General features: G+C 45.3%; 1 protein-coding gene across 1 annotated transcript; it reads right to left on the reverse strand.

Moving 5' to 3' along the window:
• Positions 1 to 3,778: 3,778 nt before the first annotated feature.
• Positions 3,779 to 26,304, reverse strand: SART3 (spliceosome associated factor 3, U4/U6 recycling protein). Its single transcript, XM_081835059.1, has 19 exons — positions 26,067 to 26,304; positions 24,751 to 24,877; positions 24,214 to 24,318; positions 23,196 to 23,380; positions 22,176 to 22,281; positions 21,562 to 21,686; positions 15,545 to 15,700; positions 14,404 to 14,542; positions 13,715 to 13,822; positions 13,432 to 13,509; positions 12,857 to 12,915; positions 12,596 to 12,705; positions 11,676 to 11,788; positions 10,577 to 10,653; positions 9,921 to 10,101; positions 7,641 to 8,104; positions 5,663 to 5,815; positions 5,299 to 5,480; positions 3,779 to 4,805 (listed from the first exon to the last, which is right to left on the reverse strand). Exons 1-19 carry the CDS (start codon positions 26,253 to 26,255, stop codon positions 4,625 to 4,627), a joined length of 2,838 nt encoding a protein of 945 aa, XP_081691185.1. The 5' UTR covers positions 26,256 to 26,304; the 3' UTR covers positions 3,779 to 4,624.
• Between the last annotated feature and the right edge of the window lie 45 nt (positions 26,305 to 26,349).

Here is a 26,349-nt window from a genome sequence, read left to right on the forward strand (position 1 = left end):
ACTGCCATCAGTGAAATTGAAATTGAAATTGAAATTAATTTATTACGGTCATAGACCAGAAACTGCCATCAGTAACATCACCTGACCGTTTGACAGGTTTCGACATACAAGTGCAACGTTAAGCAAAGAAGGGAGCTAGAAGTCAGCAAGATCCCTAAAGCCCATATCTGAACAAATTTTGGAAGAAAGACTTAAAGCAAGGGAGCCAATAGTATTTTCCATGTGCGGCTTTCTGATTTTTCGCCACATTGGGCTAGAATCATAGAATTGTAGAGTTGGAAGGGTCTCAAGAGTCATCTATTCCAACCCCCTGCCATGCAGGTAGAATGGGAGGTGGGAGCCACGTTGCTTTTAGCTGGAATTCTTGCTAGGAAACACACAATCAAGGGCAGAACTACACTTAAAGAAATCACAAAGGGAACAGCCTCTGGGTGCATTTGTAGGGAAGAAGTGGTAGCTACAGTCTGGGTTATAATTGCAGGTTCTCCTTTGCAAGTGCCCACCTCTGCATTAGTGTTATCTCAGCAAATTCAGCTTTGGAAATGCATTTGCTGATACAGCATATATTTCCACCTGTAAATAATTGTTGTAGTTTCATTTGATGATAGCCATGGCCATTCTCTTCCCTTGTTTTCACATAACAATCAAACTTTAAATGGGAAAATGTTGTGTTCAGAGGAAATTGGTGCATATTTATTTGGGATGGTGCAGAGGGAGAGAGAAAGGTTTTTGGACTGCAACAAGTAGGGTAAGGAAGCTTGGGTGCCTTTAATTTATTTGAAGGTAAATGGGAGGGATTGGTTAAAAAAGAAAAATGCAATGCATGTTTGTCATGTTATTTCCACATTGCTTCATATACGAAGAATTTAAGTAGGGAATATAACTCTTTTCATGGTTGCAGGATAAAAAGGAGGGGGAAAGCACACAAGAGAACATTTCTGTATAATTTATAATATATTGCTGTAGTCAGACTATTTATAGCAGGCGTGGAGAACCTGTGTGCCTCCACATGTTGCAGGATGGCAACTATCACCAGTCCAAGCCAGGAAGGCTGATGGTCAGGACGATGGGAGTTGTAGTCTGGAGGTGCCACAGGTTTCTCAACCCTTGTGGCACAAAGCAGGCTGCTCTCTGTTGTATAGTATTCTAATTCTGAGCATCCTGTTGAAGGCACCGTTCATTATGATAGGACTTGGGCAGGAGATCCATTCAAGCTCTGAACTGAATGGGGGTTCTACTGCAGCACCACTTGGAGCAATGCTTTTTTTAATGTATCCTGTATTCCTTCAGTAGCGGAGACTTCGCTTGAGCCTTGCTGTAGGAAGTAGTTTTGTATTCTGACTTTAAAAGCAGCCTTTACGTTTACAGTAAATATTTTCATATTATTTTCTATTACTTAAAATGATGGTTATGAAATCCAATTTGTATGGATGGTTTTTAAGCTGATTTTTATTTTTAAAATCTGGAATAAATAAAACATAAAGAGGAAAAAATATTTTTGTTGCACTTACCCATATTTTGAGGATGGTCTGATTCTGTTTTGACAGTATGGCACATCCTGTGCATGCATTGCTTATGAAGACAACACATGTGACAACTGCCTCTTTAAGATCCATCTTGCGACTTCCTTCACACACAGACCCAGCAAGATGGAGAGAAACTTTCCATTGATTTGAGCCCATGCCACAGGAATTCATGTGTGAATATGCAACCACATACGCCTTTGAATCAGGGTAGTTGAGTGAATCAAGCCTCATAAACAGCATTCTCACGGTTACTAAAGGAGCTAGGTTTAGCCCCCCAGCCAGATATGTCAATCTCCCTTCTTTTTTGTTCTATGAGTTTTTTTGGCTCCTGTCTGTTTGCAGCGTTTTGAGAGGGTTGTGATATCCTGTTCTTGTTGGTTTATTTCTGAGATGGTTTGCTTTTAAGGGATGCTTTTTCTTTTATACAGGTTTCTCTGACAACTGCTTTCATTGTGTCCCAGAGGGGGGGTCAGGCATGGCCAAACTTGGCCCTCCAGATGTTTTGGGACTACAACTCCCATCATCCCTAGTTAACAGGACCAGTGTTCAGGGGTGGTGGGAACTGTAGTCCCAAAACATCCGGAGGGCCAAGTTTGGCCATGCCTGAGGGGGGTTGTTAGGTTCTCTACACCATTGTCCTTCAAGTAGTTTTGGAGGGTCTTTGAGAGAAACTCTCTTGCCATTTGGTTTGTGTTCAGTATGGGACTAAAGGACCATGATGAGGTGGTTCGTATTTTCTCTCCTAGCTTGAGAGAAGGCATGGTCCGTGATCTTAACGTTATCAACATTTGTCGTTCCAACCAAGGGGATCAGGCCTGGTGAGAGCAGAATGCTAGCCAATCTGGACATTATGGTGTGGTGCACAGACTTGAGAATGTGTGGCTGGTGTTGCCTGGGTTCTTTTCACCCCCATATATCGTACAGGCCTCCGTTTTTTAGCCTTTCTAGTAGCCTATGAGAGTCTGGTTTTGGGTTTCCCATGTGGTTGCCCATGTGGTTGTGGGGCAGATGTCTCACATTTAGGTTGAGGTTGCCTCCCAAGATAGGTTGCCCTTTGGAGATGAATTTATTTAGTGTTTTCTGGACAAAGTCTGTTTTGAAATTGGGAGCATATATAGAGCCAATCGTCAATTTAATTTTGCCACCTAGTGTTCTCTTGGAAAAGATGAATCTGCCTTTTAGTATTGTTGTGGCTTTAACATTTAGGTCTCTGCTGAGCACTATGGCTCCTCCACATGCTTTTCCTGAGCCAGGGGACACTCATTGTTGGCTAAAGCAGGATTCATTTAGAAGTTTTCTACCTTTAGGTGAGCTCACATTTGTTTGTCTGCTTTGGATGGTGTTTCCTTGTCAACCCACCTGTGATGTTCTGTGTCTCTTGCTTCTAGTAGGTAGCGCTGACAGGGTATGATGGTGGGGGACAGAGGGGGTTAGAGTTAGGTTGTGGGTTGCATAGAGTAGCATATAGTCACATAAAGACTTACTGAAGGTAACTTGGACTGTGTGGCTTCCAGCCGGGTGGTCTCGGGTAATGTGGAGGGCCTTGCTTAAGAACAAGTCACCTCCACTGTCACTTGTGATAGGGGAGGATCAGTGAGACAGTGCCAGGCTCCTTTGCAGCACTTGGATTGCGGTGTAAGAGTTGAAGGTTTTTAAGCAACGTTGTCAGCAGTAGTAATAACATTGCTGGATTGTTAGAGCAAAGGGGTAGAGCTGTAAATATGTTCACCATTCTTGCTAAAAGTGCCAAAATCCCACTCTACCACAAAGTCCAAACTTGTGACTTCCATTTACCAGGAAGCGGGTAGGGAGAAATTTGGATGTTGCATTAGTTTCCTAAATCATCTTTGTCAACCTGATGCTCTCTAAATGCTCTAAATTCCAGAGACTGCAGCAGGAAGCTGTAGTAAAATAGCAGCCAGCTGGTTCATATCCATTGACAAATTTGGAGCATGTGTTTCTGGATTCCTCCTTGCCAGGTGGTTAAGCATGTTTTGCAAAGTAACCCATTTCTTTCAACGGGTATTGAAGTCCATCATGCTTAACCACAGGCCGCTTAAGGGAGAGTTCCATTAAATCTGTAGAGTCAACAGGGCACTGTCCAGTGTTGGACATCTATCAGCCCTAGTCAGTGGTGGGCAGAACACACTGGCTGCCCCTGTATTCCTTGAAAGGGCTCTTGCCCGTCTTCTGCAGCCTAAGAAACAAAGGCAGTGTCTTCACAGCCACACAAGCAAGAGGCCCCAGGCAGCTTTCAAGAACTTGTTTTAATGGAGCCTGGAGTAGGAACATAGTCTTACACTTCACATGGTGTACAAAACCAAACGAAAGTCTGAAGCCAAAAAACAAAGAAACAAGATATAGACAAGTACAGATCTTTGGCAAACGAAACGCCAAATGGTCCACAGAGGCAACACATCCGAGTTTACAAGTGATCCTTCTAGTATCGTGTCAAAGCTGAAAAATAATGGTCTGGCACATCTTTACAAATACTCAGATATTTAGATAGATACATCTATTTTTTTAAAAAAGCAGACCAACTTGAGCAAATGGTCAATAGAAATTCTTACCCCTGGCACCCCAGTACTAAAATAGGCCATTACGGTGAAGTTACTAGCATCTGCTATTTATAACTTTTCATAGGAGGAGGAGATGAGTAATGCCACAGATCTGAGGGTGTCTGGGTGTTTGTAAAGTGTACTTGCAGGTGAGACAGAGAAGCTGCCCCAACAAACTGGATCTGAGCCTGCCATAGGACTTGTACAAACTTAGAGCCAGAAGCGTTCACATTATAAACTTCTCATTTGTCAAAAAGTTTCCCTTAAAAAAAGAAAGAAGCTCCATGAAGCATCGTGAGCCACCTCTAAAGTGAATTTACATCCCTCATCACATCCCTCAATATGAGGGAGCATTTAAAGCCATTTCAAGCAGGATTTCCCCTCCTGCCCGCAAAGTACATCATCTTTGCCACCTGATCCCCATATCAGCAGCTCCCTGCTCTGTATAGCTTGGTAGGTGTGGAAGTCCAGAGAAGTGAGGGGTGGTCACCAGCTGCCTGTTTTTCTCACTGGCGCACACAACACCCCCCCCCCACTTGCTCACTTGTTCAGAAGCAGCCGGGCAAAGTCTGCGTTAGACATCTTCTTAGGCTCCTCTGCCATGGGGAGGGATGGCGCTGCCGGGTTCTGGGCCATTCCATTCTCTGCCTTGGCCATGGGGGTGCTCTGGCGCTGCAGAGCACGAGGGACCATCGAGAGCTGGGTTCTCCCTTTGCCGCGGCTTTTGAAAGAACAGATTAAACGAGATATAAATGTTGGGGGCTTTGCTTACTGCATGCTAAAATTCTGTGCCTTGCATTCATTGTGCAGATTCAACTGTTTTTACTACTACTGTATGTCTAGCCATGAGAAGACATAAGCCACACCTAAGACCCAAGTGCCTGGGTAAGGTTTTACATGGTCCTGAAAATAAAATAAAGATGCCATCATTTATTTGTTTTTGATGCCAAGTAAGAGCCTCTCTGCGAAGGGCTTTCAGGAGACACAAGGCTTCTTTTCTGGTCACGTCTGCACAACACAAAAGTCTTGACTACTATGAGAATTACCCATTGGCACCACTGGATTCAGTATTTTTCAGCCCAGAGGTCTCTCTTTTTTTTTTTAAGTGACAAGGCTTGGGAGAGAGAGAGGTGTCCTAGAAGATGTGCTGCTGTGCAGGGTGCAAGCCATACTGCACTCCCTGAAGGAGGAGACCACACCCAAAATATACTCACGCGCCATAGATCTGCCGGGGTGCCATGGCTCTCCCTGCTGCCTCAGACTTCTCAGGGAATCTTCGGGCAGGCGGGTTGCTAATTGCCACCTTAATGATATGATCTTTGATTGTCAGGCCATCCATTTTCAGCACTGCTTGGGAGGCCTGCATCTCATTCTCGAATTCCACATAGGCTAGGCCCTAACAGTAAAGAGAAGATGTGCTATGAAGGCAGCACACTGCATTTCCTGTTCCTCTTAATGGGCAACTTGGACAATGATCCAAATACAGTTCTCCAACCAAGCTTTTTAAAAGAGACTCCCCAATATGGTCTCTCTCTCTCGGGGAATCTGCTCAAACCACTAGTGGTGGTCAAGGCCTACCTTGGGTTTGCCAGCACGAGTTGTGACCAGCCGGATCTCCTTCACACTCCCATGGGCTTTGCACACTTCCTCCAGTTCCTCCTTAGTACAGGAAAAAGGCAATCCAGAGATAAATAGCTTGTGTTTCTCCAGGACAGTGCTATACTTGAACACCTTGAGGGAAGAGAAATAAGAATTTCTAAAACTCCAAAAACAAGCAGCGTTTGAGAAAGATCCAATCTATTCAAAGTTGTGTGGGTTTAATAAAAAACATATACAGTGGTACCTCGAGTTACATACGCTTCAGGTTACAGACTCTGCTAACCCAGAAATAGTACCTCAGGTTAAGAACTTTGCTTCAGGATGAGAAGAGAAATCAGGCTCCGGCGGTGCGGCAGCAGCAGGAGGCCCCATTAGCTAAAGTGGTGCTTCAGGTTAAGAACAGTTTCAGGTTAAGAATGGACCTCTGGAATGAATTAAGTACTTAACCCGAGGTACCACTGTATGCAGGATTTCAGTTTCACATCTTAAAATTCAAAAAATGGAAGTTGTGTTGATCTTTAGGGGTGGGGGCTCACATCCACAGCTGGGCAATACCTTGATTGGGACCACGAAGTGTGGTAAGCTTTTGAGGTCTCCAGAACTTTTAAGTTTACATTTTGGCTGAAGAACTCAAAAGCTTACCGCACTTCATAGCATTTTGATTTGTCCCGATTACATATTGCCCAACTATGATCTTAAAATTCAAATGCCTAGACCTGTACACTGACGGTCTTGGGAGAAACTATATACAGTCATACCTCATGTTACGTCCACTTCATGTTACGTTTTTTCAGGTTGTGTCCCGTGGCGACCCGGAAGTACCGGAAAGGGTTACTTCCAGGTTTGGCTGCTCACACATGCACCGTAGCGCTAAATCGCACTTAACGCATGTGCAAAATCGCATCGCGCACATACGCAGAACGGATCCCGTTCGCAACCAGAGGTACCACTGTATTTTGTGTGTGTGTGTGTGTGTGTGTGTGTGTGTGTGTGTCCGTCCCCGTCTGGCAGCCAGCTTGCCTTTCTTCACAGGCTCCCTGTAGGAGCCATCTTAGTGCAGACTAACTGCAGTTAGGGAGGAGGGAGATGGTGAGAACAAAGAGGGAAGGAAGCTGCATTTTTTTTTCTTTCAAAAAACAACAAGTAGAATAAAAACAGACAACAACATGCAAACCTATCCATTCTGCAGGAAAACAGCCCTGAGTGCTCACTGGAAGGACAGATCCTGAAGCTGAGGCTCCAATACTTTGGCCACCTCATGAGAAGAGAAGAATCCCTGGAAAAGACCCTGATATTGGGAAAGATTGAGGGCACAAGGAGAAGGGGACGACAGAGGAGGAGATGGTTGGACGGTGTTCTTGAAGCTACCAGCATGAGGGAGGCAGTGGAAGACAGGAGTGCCTGGCGTGCTCTGGTCCATGGGGTCACGAAGAGTCGGACACGACTAAACAACTAAACAACAACAACCTTTTATTTTATTTTACTATTTCTTAATAAATCTACCAAATTTAAAATTGGGGTTGATCTACTTGGGTGAAGCCTTGGGGTACTAAAGTCCAGTTCCTAACTTCTTGCTTGCTTGTAAGCTGATGACCCTGAAGGGTTCATGGAGCAGAGAGCCTCCTCCTCAGCTCTTGCTTCTCTAGACACCTTAGTGGTGTCCAGTAAGGTCTGGGGGTCTCCCTGACCCAGGCTGGCTGAAGGGGTGGCGTCAGCATACCTTACAGGGTGAGTGGTAGACTCTGAAAACCAGATCCAGCTAAGTCACCAAGGCCTGGTACCCAGGGTTTGGGGAGCAGTCCTTGACAAACCTGAGCCAGCATGACCAGTGAGTGGCAACATGCTCCCCAGTCCTGCGACAGCTGCACCACAATGGTCTTTGCCCCACCCGACTTTCTCACCCGATACCCAGAGACCAGCAATGGGGTTAGCAGCTTAAGGAAGGAGGCAGGTGTACCTTAAACTCTGGATTCTTGTTCTTATCGACGCACGGGGACACAAACATGGGCCTCCCCTCCACATTTGTCCGATCTAGGCTGAGGGCTTTCAGTGCTGACTTCTCTTCCTTGAATTCCACGTAACAGTAGCCCCGGAAAATCCCTTTGTTGGTGAAGATGGGACGGACCTCCACCACATCCCCACAGTCTGCAAAGAGATCTTTCAGCTTCACCTCAGGCTCTGCCATGCTGTAGGAGAGGTTGCTGACGAAGACAGTGACATTGTCCTTTTCGCTGTCATGAAAGGTTTTGGGGGTGTCTTTCCACTTGGAAGCGGCCGCTGCCGCTGCCTCCTTGGGTCTCAAACCTGCATTTGTGGGCATGTTCTTTCCGAAGAGCCCTGTTTCCATCTCCATGTCTTCAACCTCCTCTTCAGCCAAAGTATCACCGCCCCCCGTCTTGTGCCTCTTGCTGGGCTGTTCAGCTGGTCAAAGAGACATTAAACGACTGAGACATTCCCAAATGAAGTGGCTCCATTGCCACATACAGGCTTTTGCAGTACAAAATATTAAGCAGAGGCTATGAGAGAAGGAGGAAGTTCCACCTGAGGCTATCGCTTCACATCCCACTGCACGTACTGGAACTAATTTATGAAAACCACACAAAAAAGGGGTTAAGGAGCAGGAGGGGGCAGCCATTGGCCTTGTTGCTCCAGTGTCCACAGAAGGAAGGCAAGGGAAAACTGGGCAGCAAACACTGAAGCCACAGTCACACCACACATTTACAGCACTATGGTACTATTTGAAAACACTAATGAAGCAGGCAGAAAAACCAGGAAGAGAGGGATGGTTCTGTCTCTCCCACTGGCTAGAAAGCCTCTGCCAAGTAGACGACTGAGTCGTTGTTTAGGGCGTTCCATGCAGAAGACCAAAGCTGCACAATTTATTGGGGAGAGGGAAAAGATGCAGGTCGCTTTTTTACTTTAATCTGTTATGTTTACTCAGATGTTCTACCAAATTCAAAGCACTAGCTGCCTAGCAGCTGTGCACAGGATACTATTTAATTAGTTACTCAAATGTTTTAAATGGTTAACTTAGATTTTACAGATAATTTTGTTTTATCCTTTTGTAAACTGCTTTGCTTTTTAAAAAAATCATTCAAGTGGTGCAATTATTTTACTCATAAAATTTATAAACCACTTGACTGTCCAAAATCCTCCAAGCAGTTTTCAAAAATGATGAAGCAATAAAATTGTAACTTAGAAAAATTAACAATAATTTAAGACATATGGAAAGTTAAAATAACAATAGACTAAAAACAAGTTAGAACTTGTATCAGCTTTCTGAACACCTGCCAGGGTGAATAAAAATCAATGACATTTTTTTTAGATTTTTTTTTTAATCAGATTTTTTAAAATTTAAATTGGATTTTTAAAATAAAATGCTTTTGGAGGAAAAATATTTCTAAAGATAGTTTTCTATTTAAGTTACATTATAGTCCAAAAGCTATCGATCAGGAAATAAGGATTTGTTATAAGTTTTTCATGTGTGCTAAAACTCAGTCTAAGTTTTTTTTTTAAAAAAAGTTTAACGCCACATCAGTTAACAAACATGGATACATATGTTATTTTTTTAGTTAATTAAATTGTTTAAATTGTTATTAAGGAAATGATTATTTTTCTTCTTCCAATAAAGTACAGCAGAAAAGTTATACAAATATAAAGTTAACTTATTAAACTTCACAATCATTTCATAATTATCTGTCTATGTATTTCTAATAGTATAACCAAATCAGTAATTTTTGATACAACTGTAAAAATCACTCTGAAAACTTATTATTCCAAAAATGAAGCCTACATCTGATTGTAAATATTAAGATTATACCAGCAAGAATGAGTCTTTCTGTAAAAAAAATGACTTAAATCAAGTCTTACTGACTAGTGATTTAAATTGTGATTTATATTGATTTGATTTAAATCAAATCCACCCTGACACCTGCATAGGCTAAAATGGTTTTATCAGGTGCTGAAAAGCGTACCATGAAGCCCCCTACTTGACAGGGACAGGCAGGGAGAAGCCAAGTGCAGGTGCTGCCACACTAAAAGTTTCTTACAAATGCTGAACGGGTAATTCTGCGGCACCGCTAACAGTGCCAGTTCCGCCAACCAAAGAGATTGAGTGGGCACATATAGGGGAAGGCACTAACTGCAGCTTCTGGATCAAGTGCGAGGGAAGCCCCGCATAAAATGCATTGCAGTACATACGTTTTGTGAAATAAATACAAACAGGTGGAGCCGGTACCTTCTTCCTCCTCCTCCTCCTCCCGCCCCCATTCGCCATCATCACTGTCGGCCTTGCGCTTCTCTCCGGTTTTCAGCTTCCTGGACTTTTTGGCAGCCCTCTTCTTCTCTGCCCGTGATGGCTTCTGCTGCTCGGCTCGCTGTGCCTCCTGTTTCGCCAGGACAGCCTCCTTCTCAGCAACCTACAAACAGATGCAACAGTGTGAGAAAAAAGTTCAACTGAGGCCGTGGCCTCCTAACAGACTCCTGTGCCCTAAGAAGCAGAGGAACCCCCAGGCCTTGCGCCTTCAGATCCAGATTCCTTCCCACCCAATTGAACTAATCCAAGTTGCTGCTGGACAATAATGAGGGATCAAGACCAGTATATACTGTAAATTAATAAAATAAAATGAATAAATAGCAGAAAACCCTGTCGCTACCTGAACCACAGGAGACCTCATCCCACCCAAGGTTTAGTGAAAGTTTTGCTTCATTTGCAGGATCTGCAATTAAAAATATGTCTTTAAAAAGCAAGGAAGGAGCACTATGTTTGAATAAGGAAGACTTCCCAACCAGGTGCAGGATGGGGCCAATTGTATTCATAGTCCAAAACACCTGGAAGGAACCAGGTTGGGAAAAGCTACAACAGGAGATTTAAAAAGATGCATGTATCCTGACCTTAACTCTTTGCTCCTTAACTCGAGCAAGCCGGTTTTCTGTCTTCTGAACCGCTGCATCCCAGTCTTCCAAAGTGCCTGAGAGAAGGAGAAGGATTTTATTTTTTTCAACCATCTGCCAATTCTGCATATGCCTCCTTCAGAACTGGGTATACAATGCCAATATGCTCAGAAGGTCGGTGGTTCAAATCCCCGCAATGGGGTGAGCTCCCTTTGTTCGGTCCCAGCTCCTGCCCACCTAGCAGTTCAAAAGCACACCAGTTCAAGTAGATAATTAGGTACTGCTGTGGCAGGAAGGTAAACAGCTAAAAAAGTGATGTTTATTGTTGTACTTATTTTATGTGAACCACTTTGTGAGGCATGCCTGAATAACCTGAATAAATAAATAACCTGAATAAATAAATAAAATTAGTCTTCTCACGCATAAGAAAAGGGCATCAACAGACTTGGGGAGATTTACAGAGAAGCAAAAAATCATTAAAAGAAAGTTTGTAAAAACCCCAAAAGAGTCAGGTAATAACTAGATGGCACAGAATGCTGTAGGAGGGGGGAACAGAATGCAGGGGCTAGAAAAGGAAGAAGCACAGTAGAGAAAAAAACATCTCATTGTCTTGGGAGATGACTTCCTAGTTCACACTGAGAAGCCATTTTTAAAGAATCACCAGAGACAGAAGTTAAAGGCAACCCACATAAATTATTGGAGAAATCTAAGTTTTTAATATGGTTGGCAGCTGGGGCACAGTGTGTCCCAGCACAAGCGAGCAAGAAATTTAACTATGGGGCAGGGACAGAAAAAGGCCAATAAAGATTGAGCATGCCCAGCAGGCACAAAATATTGACCACTAGGAGGGAGAACATGGAAAACTAGTGGAGAAAATCATTTTTTGCTGCAGGGTCTAGTTTATTTTCTAATGAAGGGCTCCTGACAAGAAAACAACATACAAATCACACCAAGAGAAAGAGGAAGCCAGGACCGAAGCCCCCTTGCTTTCCTAGTGAACAGCTTTCAGAACATTCTGTGACACCACAGCAGTTCAGCCAATCAGGGTTTTAGCCACTACAAACACAATACACACAATAGCTTCACAAAAGCAGCTGACCTTCAATTCTCTCCAGCATAAGCAGCACCTCACAGACATGCTCTGGGTAGTCGTTTGTGCATTGCACAGCCCGGTGTAAGGCCTTCCTGCAGTGCTGGGTGTCGCCATGTGCCCTGGAATCGGAGGGAAAGAAGGGTTTGGCAGCTGCAAATGTACATCAAGCACAGCCTGTTTGTTCTTGTAGCACATTTATGCTTCATGAGGGGCGTCCAAATAATTTCACTAACTGCAGCCTGTGGACTCATGTTGGACCCAAGCTTTCAACCTGGGAGAGGCCCAAAGGCCAGAAAGGCACACTGGGAACAAAGTGAACCCGTGCAAGAACACTTGGGAGAGCTCCGGACACGGCTTAAAATCCAAAAGTACTTTGACCCCACACAAAGGGAATACGATATTCAGGTCCTCCCCAACCTGGTTCCCTCCAGATCCTTCTGGACTCCAACTTGTATCAGATCCAGCCAATGCCAGCGATTATTGGCCTCATAGTCTAACATTATAGTGTGGCAGCAACTGCACTTTGGAACTCCTTGATATTGACTTCAGGTGACTTCATTGTACTCTTTTTGGTGCCTGCTAAGAACATTGTTTAAACAAATGTACCCAGATGCTTGGAAAGTAGACATAATTTTAATCTGTTTTAGTATTTTAACCCCTGAATGTTATAAAGTATGGCTGTACTTTTTTCCTTGATTTTATTGCTTTATCTTTTTGTAAACTGCTTTGAGGGTGTTTGTTTTTACAATCAAGCAGTATACAAATTTTATGAAATAAAGATATAAACAAACAAATCTTGAGGGTTAGGGAAGGCTGCCAAAGAGAAAACCCTGGCATGAGATCTGAATGATTGTTTTCTTAACTGTAAGGTTTCTGAACAGGAAGCTGGGAAGCCGTAAAAGAGGTCCAGCTGCCAAACCTCTTACCGTTCCAGGTTGTAGTACTCCAGCCACATGTTGGCATACTTGGCATTGCCCTTGGTCATGATGCTGTCCCAGAGTTCTCGTGCCTTCTGCATGTTGTTACACAGGCGAGCCTAGCAAGGAGAAACAAGAGGATGCCCAACATCCAAAGAAAGGGCAGCGTTTTAAAGCTCTGATAAGAATAGCACATCCTTTTAGACTCACAACCCCCCAACCCCAAAAGCAGAGCAATACATACACCATGGTGGAATGAGCCAAGGTTACCTCAATCCTCGCCCAGGTCTGCATTACGGTGCATGAAGGATCCCCACTCTCACTAAAGCCTGTGGGCAAAGTAGGGAAAGTATGATTACTATAAGATTGGAACAGCATAGGAAGTGGCAAATAAAGCTCTGATAAGGAAAGGTCTTGGGTATTATTATTATAAAATTGATTGCCCACCCATCACCGGCAGGTAATTTGGAATTACATTCACAAGAATAGGGTGGGTCCTGAAAGCATACATCTCAAGTGTCAAAAGCCAGGGTAAAGAGGTGTGTCTTCACCATTTTCTGGAAGCTGTATAGTGAAACTACCAGAGGCATCTCAGTGAGGATGGAATGCCACAGCTTAGGGGCTGCCACAGAAAAGGCCCTTTCCTGGGCCACCACCACTTGAACTTCTGAGGGAGGTGGAACCATCAGGAGGGCCCCATCTGATGAGTACGGCACCCAAGAGGGTCTGAAACGGCTTGGGCAAGTAAGCAGGGGTCACAAATTGCACCAGAAGCTTTCAGTGCTGTATGCATTCATAACCTCAAAATAAACATATCCTTTTTAAAAATAGAAGCCCCAACATACGTTCTTCCACTTCTTGCTTTAAGTATTCTATTGCATGGGCAAATGCAGACCGAAGTTCTTCCAGCTCTTTACTGGAGTCTGAAAAAGACCAAGTGAAAGAAGAGCACCATTCAGAGACCAAAATGCTCTTAAGAGTTTTCTGCTGTGCTGTTTCTGTACTAAAGTGACAGAGACCAGAGACAGGATGGCTACCTCACTGACTGGCTGTAGGAACTAAGTCTAGAAATACAGCAATTGCCCAAATGACTATTAAAAGATTATGCAACACCGTATTAAATTTTACCTTGAGTAAAATCCACCCTTCTCCTCAGGTAATCCAAGTATGCCTGCCAGATTTCCACATAGTCAGTAGCTTGAATGAAGCCAGCATTCAAAGCCTTTTCAAAGTTCTCTAAACACAAGAAAGAAAAGCAAGCGGCATGAATGGGGCTTTTGTGATCTGCCCACCCCACCCTACCTGGTCAATTCTTTAGCTTTAATTTCTGCATTGCAGGGGGCTGAACTGATGGACCCTTTGGGTCCCTTCCAACTCTATGACTGTATCCTCCCATTGGTAGCAGGATGACATTTGGAGTTCAGCTCCTGGATTTGGGAGTGACCAAGCTTAAGACTTCCCTCAGAGCCTTCCGTTCTCCCAATGGCAGGCAGGGAGGGTGTGGGCTGGCTACAGTCACAGGAAACTGCCAGACAGAGTCAGTCCACTGGCCCATCTAGAGCCTAGTGTTGCCCACTCTAACTGGCAGTGGCTCTCCAGCGCTTCAGGCAGCCCTGCCTGGAGAGGCAGCCAGGGACCTTCTCCCTGAAGAGCAGATGCTCTACCAACTGAGCCCTTCCGCCAGGGCCATTCAGCATCCAAGGAAGCACCACAGCCCAGACAAAACGGACGGAGGCCTTGTGTGAACCATCGTCACTGCTTGTATAACACCCAGTGTAAGGTAAGTCTGTGTTCCATTAAACTGAGTGCTTCTTTACCTGAAATCAGCTCATGCTCGACATGATGCCTCTCCATGGCCAGGAGGTACTGGTTCCACAGCTTGACAGTCCATGGGCAATTCCTGACGGCTCGCTCATGGGCGGAAAGCACCAGCTCCTTCACTTTCAGCTGCCTGTCCTGCAAGACAAAGCCGATGCCAAAGTTAGTGTGTGTGTGTGTGTGCGTGCGCGCGCGCTCAGTTCCACAGGCGCACAGAACATGGCCTCTGGGTGTCACTTTCTGCTTTATGAATAACTTTTTATTGGGTTTTATAAATAAGGATCATAGAAATAATAAAGGCTATAAAATAAACAGCCTTCTTGTGTCATTTGTGTATCACAAAAACAGTGGCATAAATTTGCAATAATATCTACAGCATATGGTTCATTATTAGCGGTTAATGTGTAAGTTTTAATTTGCAAATTGGCTTAAACCAAAACAAAGGGGAAACAGGATAGAACTGAGTTAACACATAACATTCAACATCACATAACTAAAAGCCTAATCAGGAGCCCTTGTGGTTGTGCTCAGATTAAGAGAGAGAGTAATAGTGATTTTTCCTCTTATGTGACCAATGAAACAATATAAAGTGTTGGTGATAAATGTGGAAGGGGTGTTCAAAGTGAGGATAATAATTTATGTTTAAATTTAAATTTAGATAAACCAAATTGAACAAAATACTGATGGGAGGGATTCTTTGGTTTCCTAGAATACTAGCATATGCTACTGAATTAAACCACACCAGAGTAAAGCCATCTCTGTTCACACTTAGTTTATTTGTTAATCTCTCAAGGACATATGTTTCCCAATCTGTTTTGAACTTCTGCTTTGTGAAGGTCTCTGCTCAAGATTCTAGGCCACATGGAGAAGATACACTTGAAAGCAGGTGACATCTGCTAAAACCACATTACGCCAAAGAAGAAGCTAAAATAAGATGCCTGTGATTCAGAAGCCCCCTCCCCACAATGAGCAAAATCAGAATAAACTATACAGAGTCAAGAGCAATCATGCAAATCTGCACTGCACATTCATGGGGTCTGGATCTCTTTGGAGAAGCATTTTAAATTTCTTATAGCAAGCAACACAGCTCTGGTTAAAACCTCTCAGGAGGCTCAAAGAAACTCTCTCAGGGCTCCTTACCAGATACTGCGTGTAACGAGCCCAGAGGTCTGGCACAAGGCAGTTCTCCGCCAGGGCACGCTCATAGGTCAGCTGAATGCGAGCCGGGTCTCCGGCCTTCGTCTCAAACTCTATATAGGCTTGGTATTCTGCCAGCTTTGGCGTCTCAGCTACTAGCTGAAATTAAAGGGGGTGGGGGGAGGAAGGGAACCATTTCAGGATGTTATGAAATTATCATTAGTAGTAGTAGCAGCAGCATATATTTATTTATACCTCACCTTTTTCCCTGACAGGGACTCAAGGCGGCTTAGAAATAAAATAGGAACAGCTGGTGGAGAAAGGACTTGATTTATTTACATGTGTTCAGCGTTTTCTACCAATAAGTCTCATAGCAAAATGCATTACAAATGTAGTTCACACAAATAAAATCATCAGCACGCTAAGAAATGAATTAATGAATATACAACAAGTGAATAACTATGGATTTTTATCCTAATGTTGGATGTTTTTTGTTTTGTTTTGTTTTGTTAAGTTGATATACTGAACCGGAGGAAGACTATGTTTGACATTTAGTTTGACTGGAGAGCCCCATTTAACTTTGGATGTCTGGGGTTGAAGATGAGCAAAACATTGCCTAGAGGAATGAGGAGCAGCTGGATATTGTATTGGAAAATAGCTGGATACCATCCTGGAGTGAACACTTTTTATTATTTTGAATAATAAAATAAAATAGTAAAATAAAATAATAATAATAATAATAATAATAATAATAATAATAATAATAATAATAAATTTTATTTATACCCCAGCCAGGGCCGGGCTCAGGGCGGCTAACACTGAATATAAATTACAATAAAACGTAATTGGGGGGGGGGGAAACAGTTAATTAAAATACGGCTTAAAATACAGCTTAGTAGTAGCCCATAAAGCAAGACCATAAAGGGAGGAAACATCAGATATTCATCCAAGCCAGCTATCCATGCTGGTCCTACATGGGCTAGCAAAAAAGCCAAGGGAAAATTTATATACCAAATCCCATATAAGAGGTCAGAGTGAATCCAAGCCAAAGGCCAGGCAGAACAGCTTCATCTTGCAGGCCCTGCGGAAAGATGTCAAATCCCACAGGGCCCTGGTCTCTTGTGACAGAGCGTTCCACCAAGTCGGGGCCAGTACTGAAAAGGCCCTGGCCCTAGTTGAGACCAATCTAACCACCTTGCGACCTCCAAAGTGTTGTCATTTGTGGACCTTAAGGTCCTCCACGGGGCATACCAGGAGAGGCGGTCCCGTAGGTATGTGGGTCCTAGGCCACATAGGGCTTTAAAGGTCAAAACCAGCACTTTAAACCTGACCCTATACTCCACCGGGAGCCAGTGCAGTTGGTAAAGCACTGGATGAATGTGATCCCACGGCAAGGACCCTGTAAGGACCCTGCTGCATTCCCGCTGGAGTTTCTGGGTCAGCTTCAAGGGCAGCCCCACATAGAGTGAGTTACAATAATCAAGCCTGGAGGTGACCGTCACATGGATCACTGTGGCCAGATCAGGGCGAGAAAGGTAAGGGACCAACTGCCTAATACGGCGGAGATGGCAACCTGCGCCTCCATAAAAAGAGAGGCGTCGAAGGTTACACCCAAACTCTTGACAGAAGGCACTGGCACTAACTGAGCCACCGCAAGAGATGGGAGTTTGCCCCCCAACCCCTTGTAGTCCCAACTCAGCCAGAGGGCCTCTGTCTTCAAAGGATTTAACTTCAACCAGCTCCCATGCAGCCATCCAGCCATAGCTTCCAAGCATCTGGTCAGTGTGTCCGGGGCTGAGTCAGGGCGGCTGTCCATCAACAGATAAAGCTGGGTGTCATCAGCATATTGATGACAACGCAGCCCAAAACTCCAGACAATCTGGGCAAGAGGGCGCATAAAGATATTGAAAAGCATCGGGGAAAGGATTGTGCCCTGCAGCACTCCAAACACCAAGGAGTGCCGCGACGACAACTCCTCTAGCATCACCCTCTGTCCCTGACCTGAGAGCGCAGCCATTGTCGGACTGTGCCCTGAATCCCCACATTGGCAAGGCGGTGGTCCAAAAGTTCGTGATCGACCATGTCGAAGGCTGCTGACAAATCTAAAAGAATCAGCAGTCACAACTCGCCTCTCTCTAGCTGTCTATGGAGATCATCTGTTAGGGCGACCAAAGCCATCTCAGTTCCATGACCAGGGCAAAAGCCGGACTGAAATGGATCCAGAGCCGATGTTTCATCCAGAAACCTACCAAGCTGTTCAGCAACCACTCTCTCAATTACCTAACCTAAGTACGAAGATTCAAAACCAGGTGGTAATTGGATAGATCTAAAGGATCTAGTGATGTTTTCTTTAAGAGCGGACGCACCACTGCTTCCTTCAACTCCGCTGGGAATGTCCCCGTGATGAGGGACAAGATGGTGATCTCACCCAGAGGGAGTCCGCACCACCTCTGGACACGCTCTAATCAGCCAGGACGGGCACGGGTCAAGGAGGCAAGTGCAGCTTGGAGGAATCTGTCTACATCGCAGGGAGCATCCGATCGAAGTGGTCCAGTACTACCCAAGGACAGTCGAGGGGCCTCCATTTCTGTTACTGTATCCAAATTGGCAGGGAGGTCACGGCAGAGCAGCAAGACTTTCTCCGCAAAAAAGCTCGCAAATGCCTCACAGCTATGGGTCAAATTCATATTTAAATTTGGTTGTCCCTCTAGGGATGTTAGAGACCTGATTATTCTAAAAAGTTGTGCTGGGCGAGAGCTAGCGGATGCAATGGAAGCTGAGAAGTAAAACTTCTTTGCAGCTTTCACTGCCATCTCGTAGGCTTTCATAAGCATCCTATAAGATGCTCTTGAGGCTCCGCTGCGAGCACGCCGCCATACTCGCTCTAGCCGTCTGAGGTCCCGCTTCATTTTCCAGAGCTCCTCGGTAAACCAAGGGCTCCGGTTTCAGCGGGGTCGCAGAGGGCGCTTATTATTCCAGTTCTCAACAAGCTCATCTACTGAGCCACCAGAGGAAGCAGGGTCCCACAAGGCCTGACAAAATCCATCAAGATCCATCAGCCTCCTTGGCTCGCCACCCAAGCGGGTAGGGGCGGGAAGTCAAACCTGGCTTTCAGAGCATAGTGATCAGACCATGGCACTTCCACAAGGGAGGACATGATCACATCTATACCCGCACCAAAGATCAAATCCAGCGTGTGGCCTGCTTGATGTGTGGGACCCAAAACAAACTGGGAGAGCCATAATGCCGCCATGGAAGACACCAGGTCCAGAGGAGGGGGTGGCATCAGCATGAACACTGAAGTCCCCCAAAACCAACAGGTTAGGGAACTCCAAGGCCCAGCCTCCCACCACCAGCAGGCCTGACAGGGTGGCTGCTGGGGCACTAGGTGGTCAAGTACAGCAGCAAGACAGCCAAGCTCTCCTTGGTGCCCCACACTAGGCCAACACATTCAATGCCAGAGGTCGATGGTGCTGGCAGAGCCCTGAAAGAGCAATCCTCCCAGGGGAAGTCATATGTGTTGTTTGTTGTTAAAAAATTTGAAAACCCAATAAAAATTTATAAAAAAAAAAAAAAAGAAAGAGCAATCCTCCCAGATTAACAACGCTACCCCTCCCCCTCAACCCACAGTCCACGACTGGTGGACAGAGAAACCCAGGGGTGTTATCTCGTGCCTTCACGCACCCAGGTCTCCATCACACAAGCCAGGTCAACCCCCAGCGAGATAAAAAATCTCGCATGGTGGCGATTTTATTGCCTATAGACCTGGCACTGCACAACACCAGTGACAGAGGTGGGTAATCCCTGCTCACCCTTATCATTGTCCCTCGGAACGGGGTGTAGACTGAAAGGGGTTTGAGCATCACCCCATTTCAAAACCCTTCGCCTGTAGGGCCTACCCCCACCGCCAGACCTCCCTCTGACAGAACAGATTAGTTTTATTTGATTGTTTGTTTTATTATATGGTATGTTGAAAAGTTTCAGTAAAAACACTTTGTTAAAAAACCCACCCCACCCAGCCCAACTGGCTGGAGCTGATGGAAGCTGCAGGGTGCCAGGCTGGGGAGGCTGGAAGCAGCTCTCCAAGGTGTCAAAGAAGAGAAGGGTTTTCGCTAGTCTAGCTGGCTTTTGGAACTGGAGATATCAGGGATTGAGCCTGGGACCTTCTGCCAGCAAAAGAGGTGCTCCAGCACTCAGGCACAGTAAAAACAACAAATGCAGTCATGGGGAAAAGAAAGTGCACCCTCTTTGAATTCTGTGGTTTTACAAATCTGGACATAATAGCAATCATTTGTTCCTTAGTAGGTCTTAAAACTAGGTAAATACAACCTCAGATGAACAACAACATATGACATATTACGCCGTGTCATGATTTATTTAAAAAAAATAAAGCCAAGATGGAGAAATAATGTCTGAAAAACTAAGTACACCCTTACTGCTTCCATGGGAATCAAAAGGCTAAGTAGCAGACAGGGGCTGCTAATCAAATGTCCTTGCTTAACTGATCATCGGCAAGTGTGCCCACCTCTCTAAGAGCCAAAGCTTTAGCTGTTTGCTGGTCTGGAGCATTCAGGTGTGTTTTCAATGCCAAGGAGGAAAGATGACACAATGCTCTAAGAGAAGAAAGTGCTGCTGCCCATGAAACAGGGAAGGGTTCTAAGACCACCTTCAACCAATGTAAAGTCCATCATTCTACAGTGAGAAAGATTATTCAAAAGTGGAAAACATTCAAGACAGTTGCCAATCTTCTCAGGAATGACATCCCAGCAAATTCACCCAAGGTTAGATCGTGCAATGCTCTGAGAAATTGTGAAAAACCCAAGAGTTACATTTCAGGCTCTACAAGCCTCAGTTAGCATGTTCTCAAGTTCATGACAATACAATGGGGGGGGGGGCTGAACAAGTTTAGTTTGTTTGGAACCGTTTCCTGGAGAAATATTCGTCTCTCTAAAAAGAACATAGCAGCATGGCTTTGATTTGAAAAGTTGCATCTGAACAAACCTCAAAACTTCAGGGAAAATGTTCTTGGCACAGACGAGACCAAAGTGGAAATGTTTGGCCATAATGCACAGTGCCACGTTTAGCAAAAACCAAACACAGCATGTCAGCACAAGAGCCTCATACCAATTGTCAAGCACGGTGGTGGAGGGGTGATGATTTGTGCTTGTTTTGCAAGGAACCTTGCTGGGAACCTTGCAGTCATTGAGTCGACCATGAACTCCTCTGTATTTCAAAGTATTCTATAATTAAACGTGTGGCCCTCTGCCCAACAGCTTGGTCATGCAACAGGACAAGGATCCCAAGCACACCAGGAAATCTACAACAGAATGACTGAAAAGAACAGAATCAAGGTGTTGCAATGGCCCAGTCAAAGTCCAGACCTCAACCCAACTGAAATGCTGTGCAGGATCTTAAGAGAGCTGTGCATAAACAAATGCAAGCAAACCTCAATGAACTGAAGCAAGGTTGTAAAGAAGAATGGGCCAAAATTCCTCCACAATGACGTGAGAGACGGGAAAAGTCCTACAGAAAACATTAATTTCATGTTATTACTGCTAAAGGTGGTTCTACAGGCTATTGAGTCCTAAGGTGTACTTAGTTTTTCACATATGGCTTTTCCATTTTGGCTTCAAATAAATCATGTATATATAACATGTCATGTGTTGTTGCTCATCTGAAGTTGTGTTTACCTCATTTTAAGACCTGCTAAGGAAAAGATGATTGTTACTATGTCTTCATATGTAAAATCACAGAATTCAAAGAGGGTGCACTTTCCTTTTCCCGTGACTGTATGTGAGAGAGAAAAATTCATTATCAGAGGCCAGATAAAACACACACTGTATTTGAGCTTCAGTGACATCAGAGATTTTGTCTAATACAAGTTTGCTGTAAATAGGTTTACACTGCAAGAGGTGTAGAGTTGGACGGGACCTGTTTGGATCCTGTCCAGCTCTGCATTTCTATGTTTTCCACAGCTGGTAAAGAGCAGCCCCATTCCACCCAGCAAGGAAGCACCTTACCAGGGCCTCTTCGTACGGTTTACATTTAGCCATCTGCTGCAAAGCCTTCTTGTAGCTTCTGATCACTGCTTCAGGGACTGGCTCCTCAGACCACTCTTCATACTCTGCATATGTAGCCTCCATATCTTGGAATAAGTAACAAAAACCATTTCAGAATATTTCCTACCTGCTTAGCATGGCTCTCAGCATTTGAAATGAGAGTTTCTTTTCATGAGGATGAAAAATTATATTGCAACCAACTTGAGACTTATTTCTCTGCCACAGGAAACCAATAGCAAAAGTTATTCTTCCTTAAAAAACACATGCCACATTGGAAGTTACCTGTTTCCCCCTCCCCCTTCAATTCCCTCCTTAAATCCCCAAGATCCCTTTAAAAAGAGAAAGTTGTGTTCAAAGGCTCTCTGGGCAGTACACCTTATTGATGGCAGGAGTCCTTTCTCTGCCGCTGCAAAAAGGACTGCCTGCAGTCCCCCACAAGTTCAAATGGAGAAGGCACCCAGAGCTTTGCACCCAGATCAGAATCACAGTAGATTTGTCTCAGGGTGCGCACTGCACACACCCCAAGCAGATGCAGTTCCACCAGACTGGAGCCACTAAAGCTCACAGGTTCTTACCAAGAAGTGGGATCCCCAGCTGACGCCTAAAGAGCACATGAATCCTTCCAAGCTGTGCGCTGACTGTCTGCTGCTGCTCAGCAGATGGAACGCTGCCGGCTGCTGGCTGCACAAGGAGAGAGGGAGAAAACAATTGGTGAACATCAGACAAGGCTACGAGATGCAGCAAGGAGTGGAAGGCCTCTAGGAGCCCACCAGCCTCATCAGAAACAAATGTGCACATACACAAAATGAAGTCCCAAGCAGCAAGGGCTGCTGATAGGGCCCCCTAAGTTGCACCATCACCCACGGCTTGGAATAGGGACAGAAAGCAGACCTTCCTCCCCAGATGAAGGCTCCCCTCAGAAGGCTACTGACCCCCACCCCACTGCACTTCTTAGTGGCCAATTATTCAAAAAGAGTTTGCAGGGAACCAGGAAATCCCACTTCCCCAGAGTCAATAAGTCATCCTTTCGCCTCAACAGAATACAGCCCCTTCTTGGGAGATTTGCCATCCGCACAAGTACAAATTAAGGGTAGCAAAGCAAGGTATTTGTATACTGCTATACCATTAAAAAAATCAGCATGTTATATATATTAGATTAGAAACACATAAAAACTTAAGTTCAAAACTTAAGCTCATAAAGCAAATTATGTATTCTTAACTCCCTGCATAAGCTTGGACATAAAAAGTTGGCACAGAAGGCATCTCCTGAATCTCTACTGGCAGAGTGTTCAACAAGATTGGGCCAATGACGCTCCTGCAGGCTATCGCAGTAATCCAACTGTGATACTGTATAAAGGTTCAGGAGATCCCAGAGATACCCTGGACTCAAGTTGTTCAGGGATTTGTAAATTAATACAAGGACCTTGAATCTGGCTCAATGGCAGCCAGAGCAATGTTGCTCCATCAGCAATCTGGCTGCAGCATTCTGCACCAGCTGGAGCTTCCAAACCAGGCCCAAGGGGAGCCCTGCATAGAGCACATGGCGGTAAATCATCTTCAAGGTTACCAATGCATAGACTACAGTGGTCCTTTACCTGCACTGTTTCCAGGATGGCGTTTTCAAACTCCCGATATGCCTCCCAGATGGCAGCTCCTTTCGTCATGTGAAGACCAACAGCCGTTAGCGCCCTTTCAAAGATTGAACGAACTTTATCAATGCCTCCCTCCTGGCCAATGCCTCCAATCGAGTACTGGGCATATTCCAGCCATATTTCCGGACCTAGAAAAAAGCACCAGAATGCTGCCCACTCAGGTCTGCAAGCGATTTATTCCAAAAGTGCAGCTTTAAGATCTTTTAACTGTGATCAGTTTTAACTGGGTTCTACCCACTCTTTTTCATTATTGACTTCTGTACTGTATTTTTTGCTGTTGAATTATGTGTAAGCCACCCTAGTAAATTTTATGTGAAGAGTGTGGAAACAATTCTTTTAAAGATGAACTTATAGATTTCACTGCTCAAGCATACACATGGATAAAAGCAAATGCAACAGTCAACATTTGTACTCATTTGTAAAGGAGTCTTGGGACGTTAACCAGAGATCAGGAACCCCTAGCCCTCCAGATGTTGCAGGACACCAAATTCCCATGAGCCCCAGGTAGCACGGCCAATGGACAGGGATGATGGGGACTGCAGTTCCACAGTATCTGGAGGACTACAGGTTCCCCATCCTGGGTCTAAATTATCTCTGTATTGGGAGAGCAAAGGCAGAAGACGACAAACCAGCCTAAATGGACCTCACTTTTGCCTATCCCTCAGCTCTTCTCCTAGAGCTACCTGAATTCATTCCTCTCCCCATTCCAATTATTCTCTCCATGTACTATGTTTTCCAACATGGTACAGAACAGAAATAAACAGCAAATATTTGGAACCCAGAACTTTGCAAGCCAAACTGCCAGGAATAGTTAAAAAGAGTTGAACAATCAGCCTTCAGTTTACACTTGCCTGGCTTAAAATTTAGTATCCTGCAGTTTAGGTGGCTTGTTTAGGCTGTTTTGGCTTAGGAACATGTCAATGTTTTGTGGTGTTAGATTTTTTTTAAGGTGAAAACTTACAGATGTAGTCTTTCACAGCTCTCTCAAAGAGATCATAGATCTTGTCTCTCTCCGAGTTTTCTGAAGCCATCCGAATCTCATCCTTCAGCCAGTCTAGCCAGATTTCTGCAGTATACAGGATATGTACATTCATATCAACAGAACACGAGCACAACAGGCATACAGCCTTTTAACTTGGAGGTAGCACATAACTGTTATGCCTAGTATCCTTTGATAGGCAATCCATAGGAGACAAGGCTAACTCCCTTTTAAAGCCAGCACCACATCATGTAGAGGAGCCAGTGCAGAGTAGTGGTTAGAGTGCTGAACCAGAACCAGGGAGACCAGGGTTCAAATCCCTGCTCAGCCATGAAGCTCACTTTGTGACTTTTGTGCCAGTCACTGTCTGTCACAGGGTTTGTGTGATGATAAAATGGAGAGGGAGAGAAGTGTGCATGCCCCCTTGAGGTCTCTGGAGAAAATGTGGGATATAAATGTAATGATAAATAAAATAAATAGCATAAGGTTATGGCAAATCAATCTATAAAAACAGGCTACCTTCTGTAAGGGGAAAGAGTTCACTCATCTTCTGACGGGCTCTTCGGAGTTTGATTAATTCTCCTTCCTGGTGCAGCAATTTTATGAGATCCAGATGACAATTGTAATCAAATACATTGATGGATAGCTTAAAGACAACAAAAACAGTTTTATTTGTAAGCTTTTAGTGGAAGAACAGGTAGAAGTCAAGCCTCATGGGCTTTTTTCTTGGGTGTGTTCTTGACTTAACAAGGCACCACAAACAATCATTCTAGGGGGAATCTATGCATCCGTTCTCTCAGGTCATGCTCAAGTCCCTGATATTTCTTCACAGCACACTAAGTTGCAGTTTGCACCAGCTCCAGCTCATAGACCAGGAACCTGAAATCTATGCACACCACTGTCTAGTTATGATGGCTTCCGCTACATCTCTGTACATGTTATCACCCAGAGCTGGCCTCCTTCCCCAAAAAGTCAGGCATGGTTTGCTCAAAACATGGTCTCAAAAAGTACCTCAGGGAGATCTCTCTCTCTCTCTCTCAGTGCAGAGGCACAGGGGATCTGCCTACATTGGAGGGCAGGAGTAGAATACCAGGTTTGCATGTAGAAGGTCCCAGGTGCAACCCCTGCTTTCTCCAGGCAGGGCTGGGAAAGACTTCTTGCGCATTTTAAACTGAGTTAATTAGGCCAACAGGAGCCAGTGTGGCACAGTGGTTAAGAGCTGGGGAGACCAGGGTTTCAGCCACTCACTTTCAGCCCAACCTACCTCACCTCTCCCCATGTGAACTGACCAGGACCCCGCAAGCATCCCTGGAGGCCCTTCTTCGCGTGCCCCCTCCACCAGAGGCCTGGAGGGTGGCAACACGGGAATGGGGCCTTTGTTGCGTATCTTTAGGTGCTGAGCAAAAACATTCCTCCTCTCCCAGGCCTTTCTTTAATCAATGAATCTATGGGGGGGGGGATGTCTGCTTGTTATTGTTACATATCTTTGTGTTTCTATGAAGCGAACCGCTCTGTGATCCTCGAATGAAGTGGCATAAAAGTAACCATGAAAACCGAGGAAGGAAAAGGTGTGATATAAAGGCAGCAAGATAACGAACTAAACGATCTGCCTCGGCATCAGGCAGCTCGGTGCTGCCAGCTGCACCCCTGAGAGCGCCACAGCCCGGGGGGGGGGCTCCTCCCCAAGCACACGGCGAGGGGAGGGGAGGAGGTCCAGGCTCACGCAGGAAGAGAGAAACCAAAAGAGGCCCTCCTCGCCCCCCCCCGGCCCCCGGCCTCGCTTCGGGCGGGGGCGTGGCCTTCTCCGCCGCAGCCCCGCCCCGCGCGGCCCTCACCTGCTCTTCCAGGCGCTGGATCTCGGCCTCGTTCTCCTTCTCCGCGTCCTCACCCTCGCCTTCCCCGGAGGACTCCTCGGACTCCCCATCCGCTTCTTCCTCTTCGCCGTCGCCTTCCTTCTCGCCTTCATCTTCCGAGGCCCGCGCCTCCCGCATCTCCTCCTCAGCGGCTCCGCCAACGGCCGCCATCTTGTGCCGCCGCTACGCGCGCCTCTCTCCCACTCAAGGAAAGGCCCCCTCCCGCCAGCCTTTTCGCCCGCCGCGCTTCTGGGCTGCCCCGCTC

Source organism: Podarcis erhardii (assembly GCF_964252035.2).
Source record: "Podarcis erhardii genome assembly, chromosome: 13".
Lineage (NCBI taxonomy): Eukaryota > Metazoa > Chordata > Lepidosauria > Squamata > Lacertidae > Podarcis > Podarcis erhardii.

Excerpts from the sequence above, each read along its gene's own strand:
- SART3 (XM_081835059.1), bottom strand. The coding sequence starts at position 26,255 with ATGGCGGCCGTTGGCGGAGCCGCTGAGGAGGAGATGCGGGAGGCGCGG. Across the intron at positions 5,481-5,662 it reads CTCGTGCTGGCAAACCCAAG|GGCCTAGCCTATGTGGAATT; the intron begins GTAGGCCTTGAC and ends CTTTACTGTTAG. Across the intron at positions 4,806-5,298 it reads CCCCGGCAGATCTATGGCGC|CCGCGGCAAAGGGAGAACCC; the intron begins GTGAGTATATTT and ends TTCTTTCAAAAG.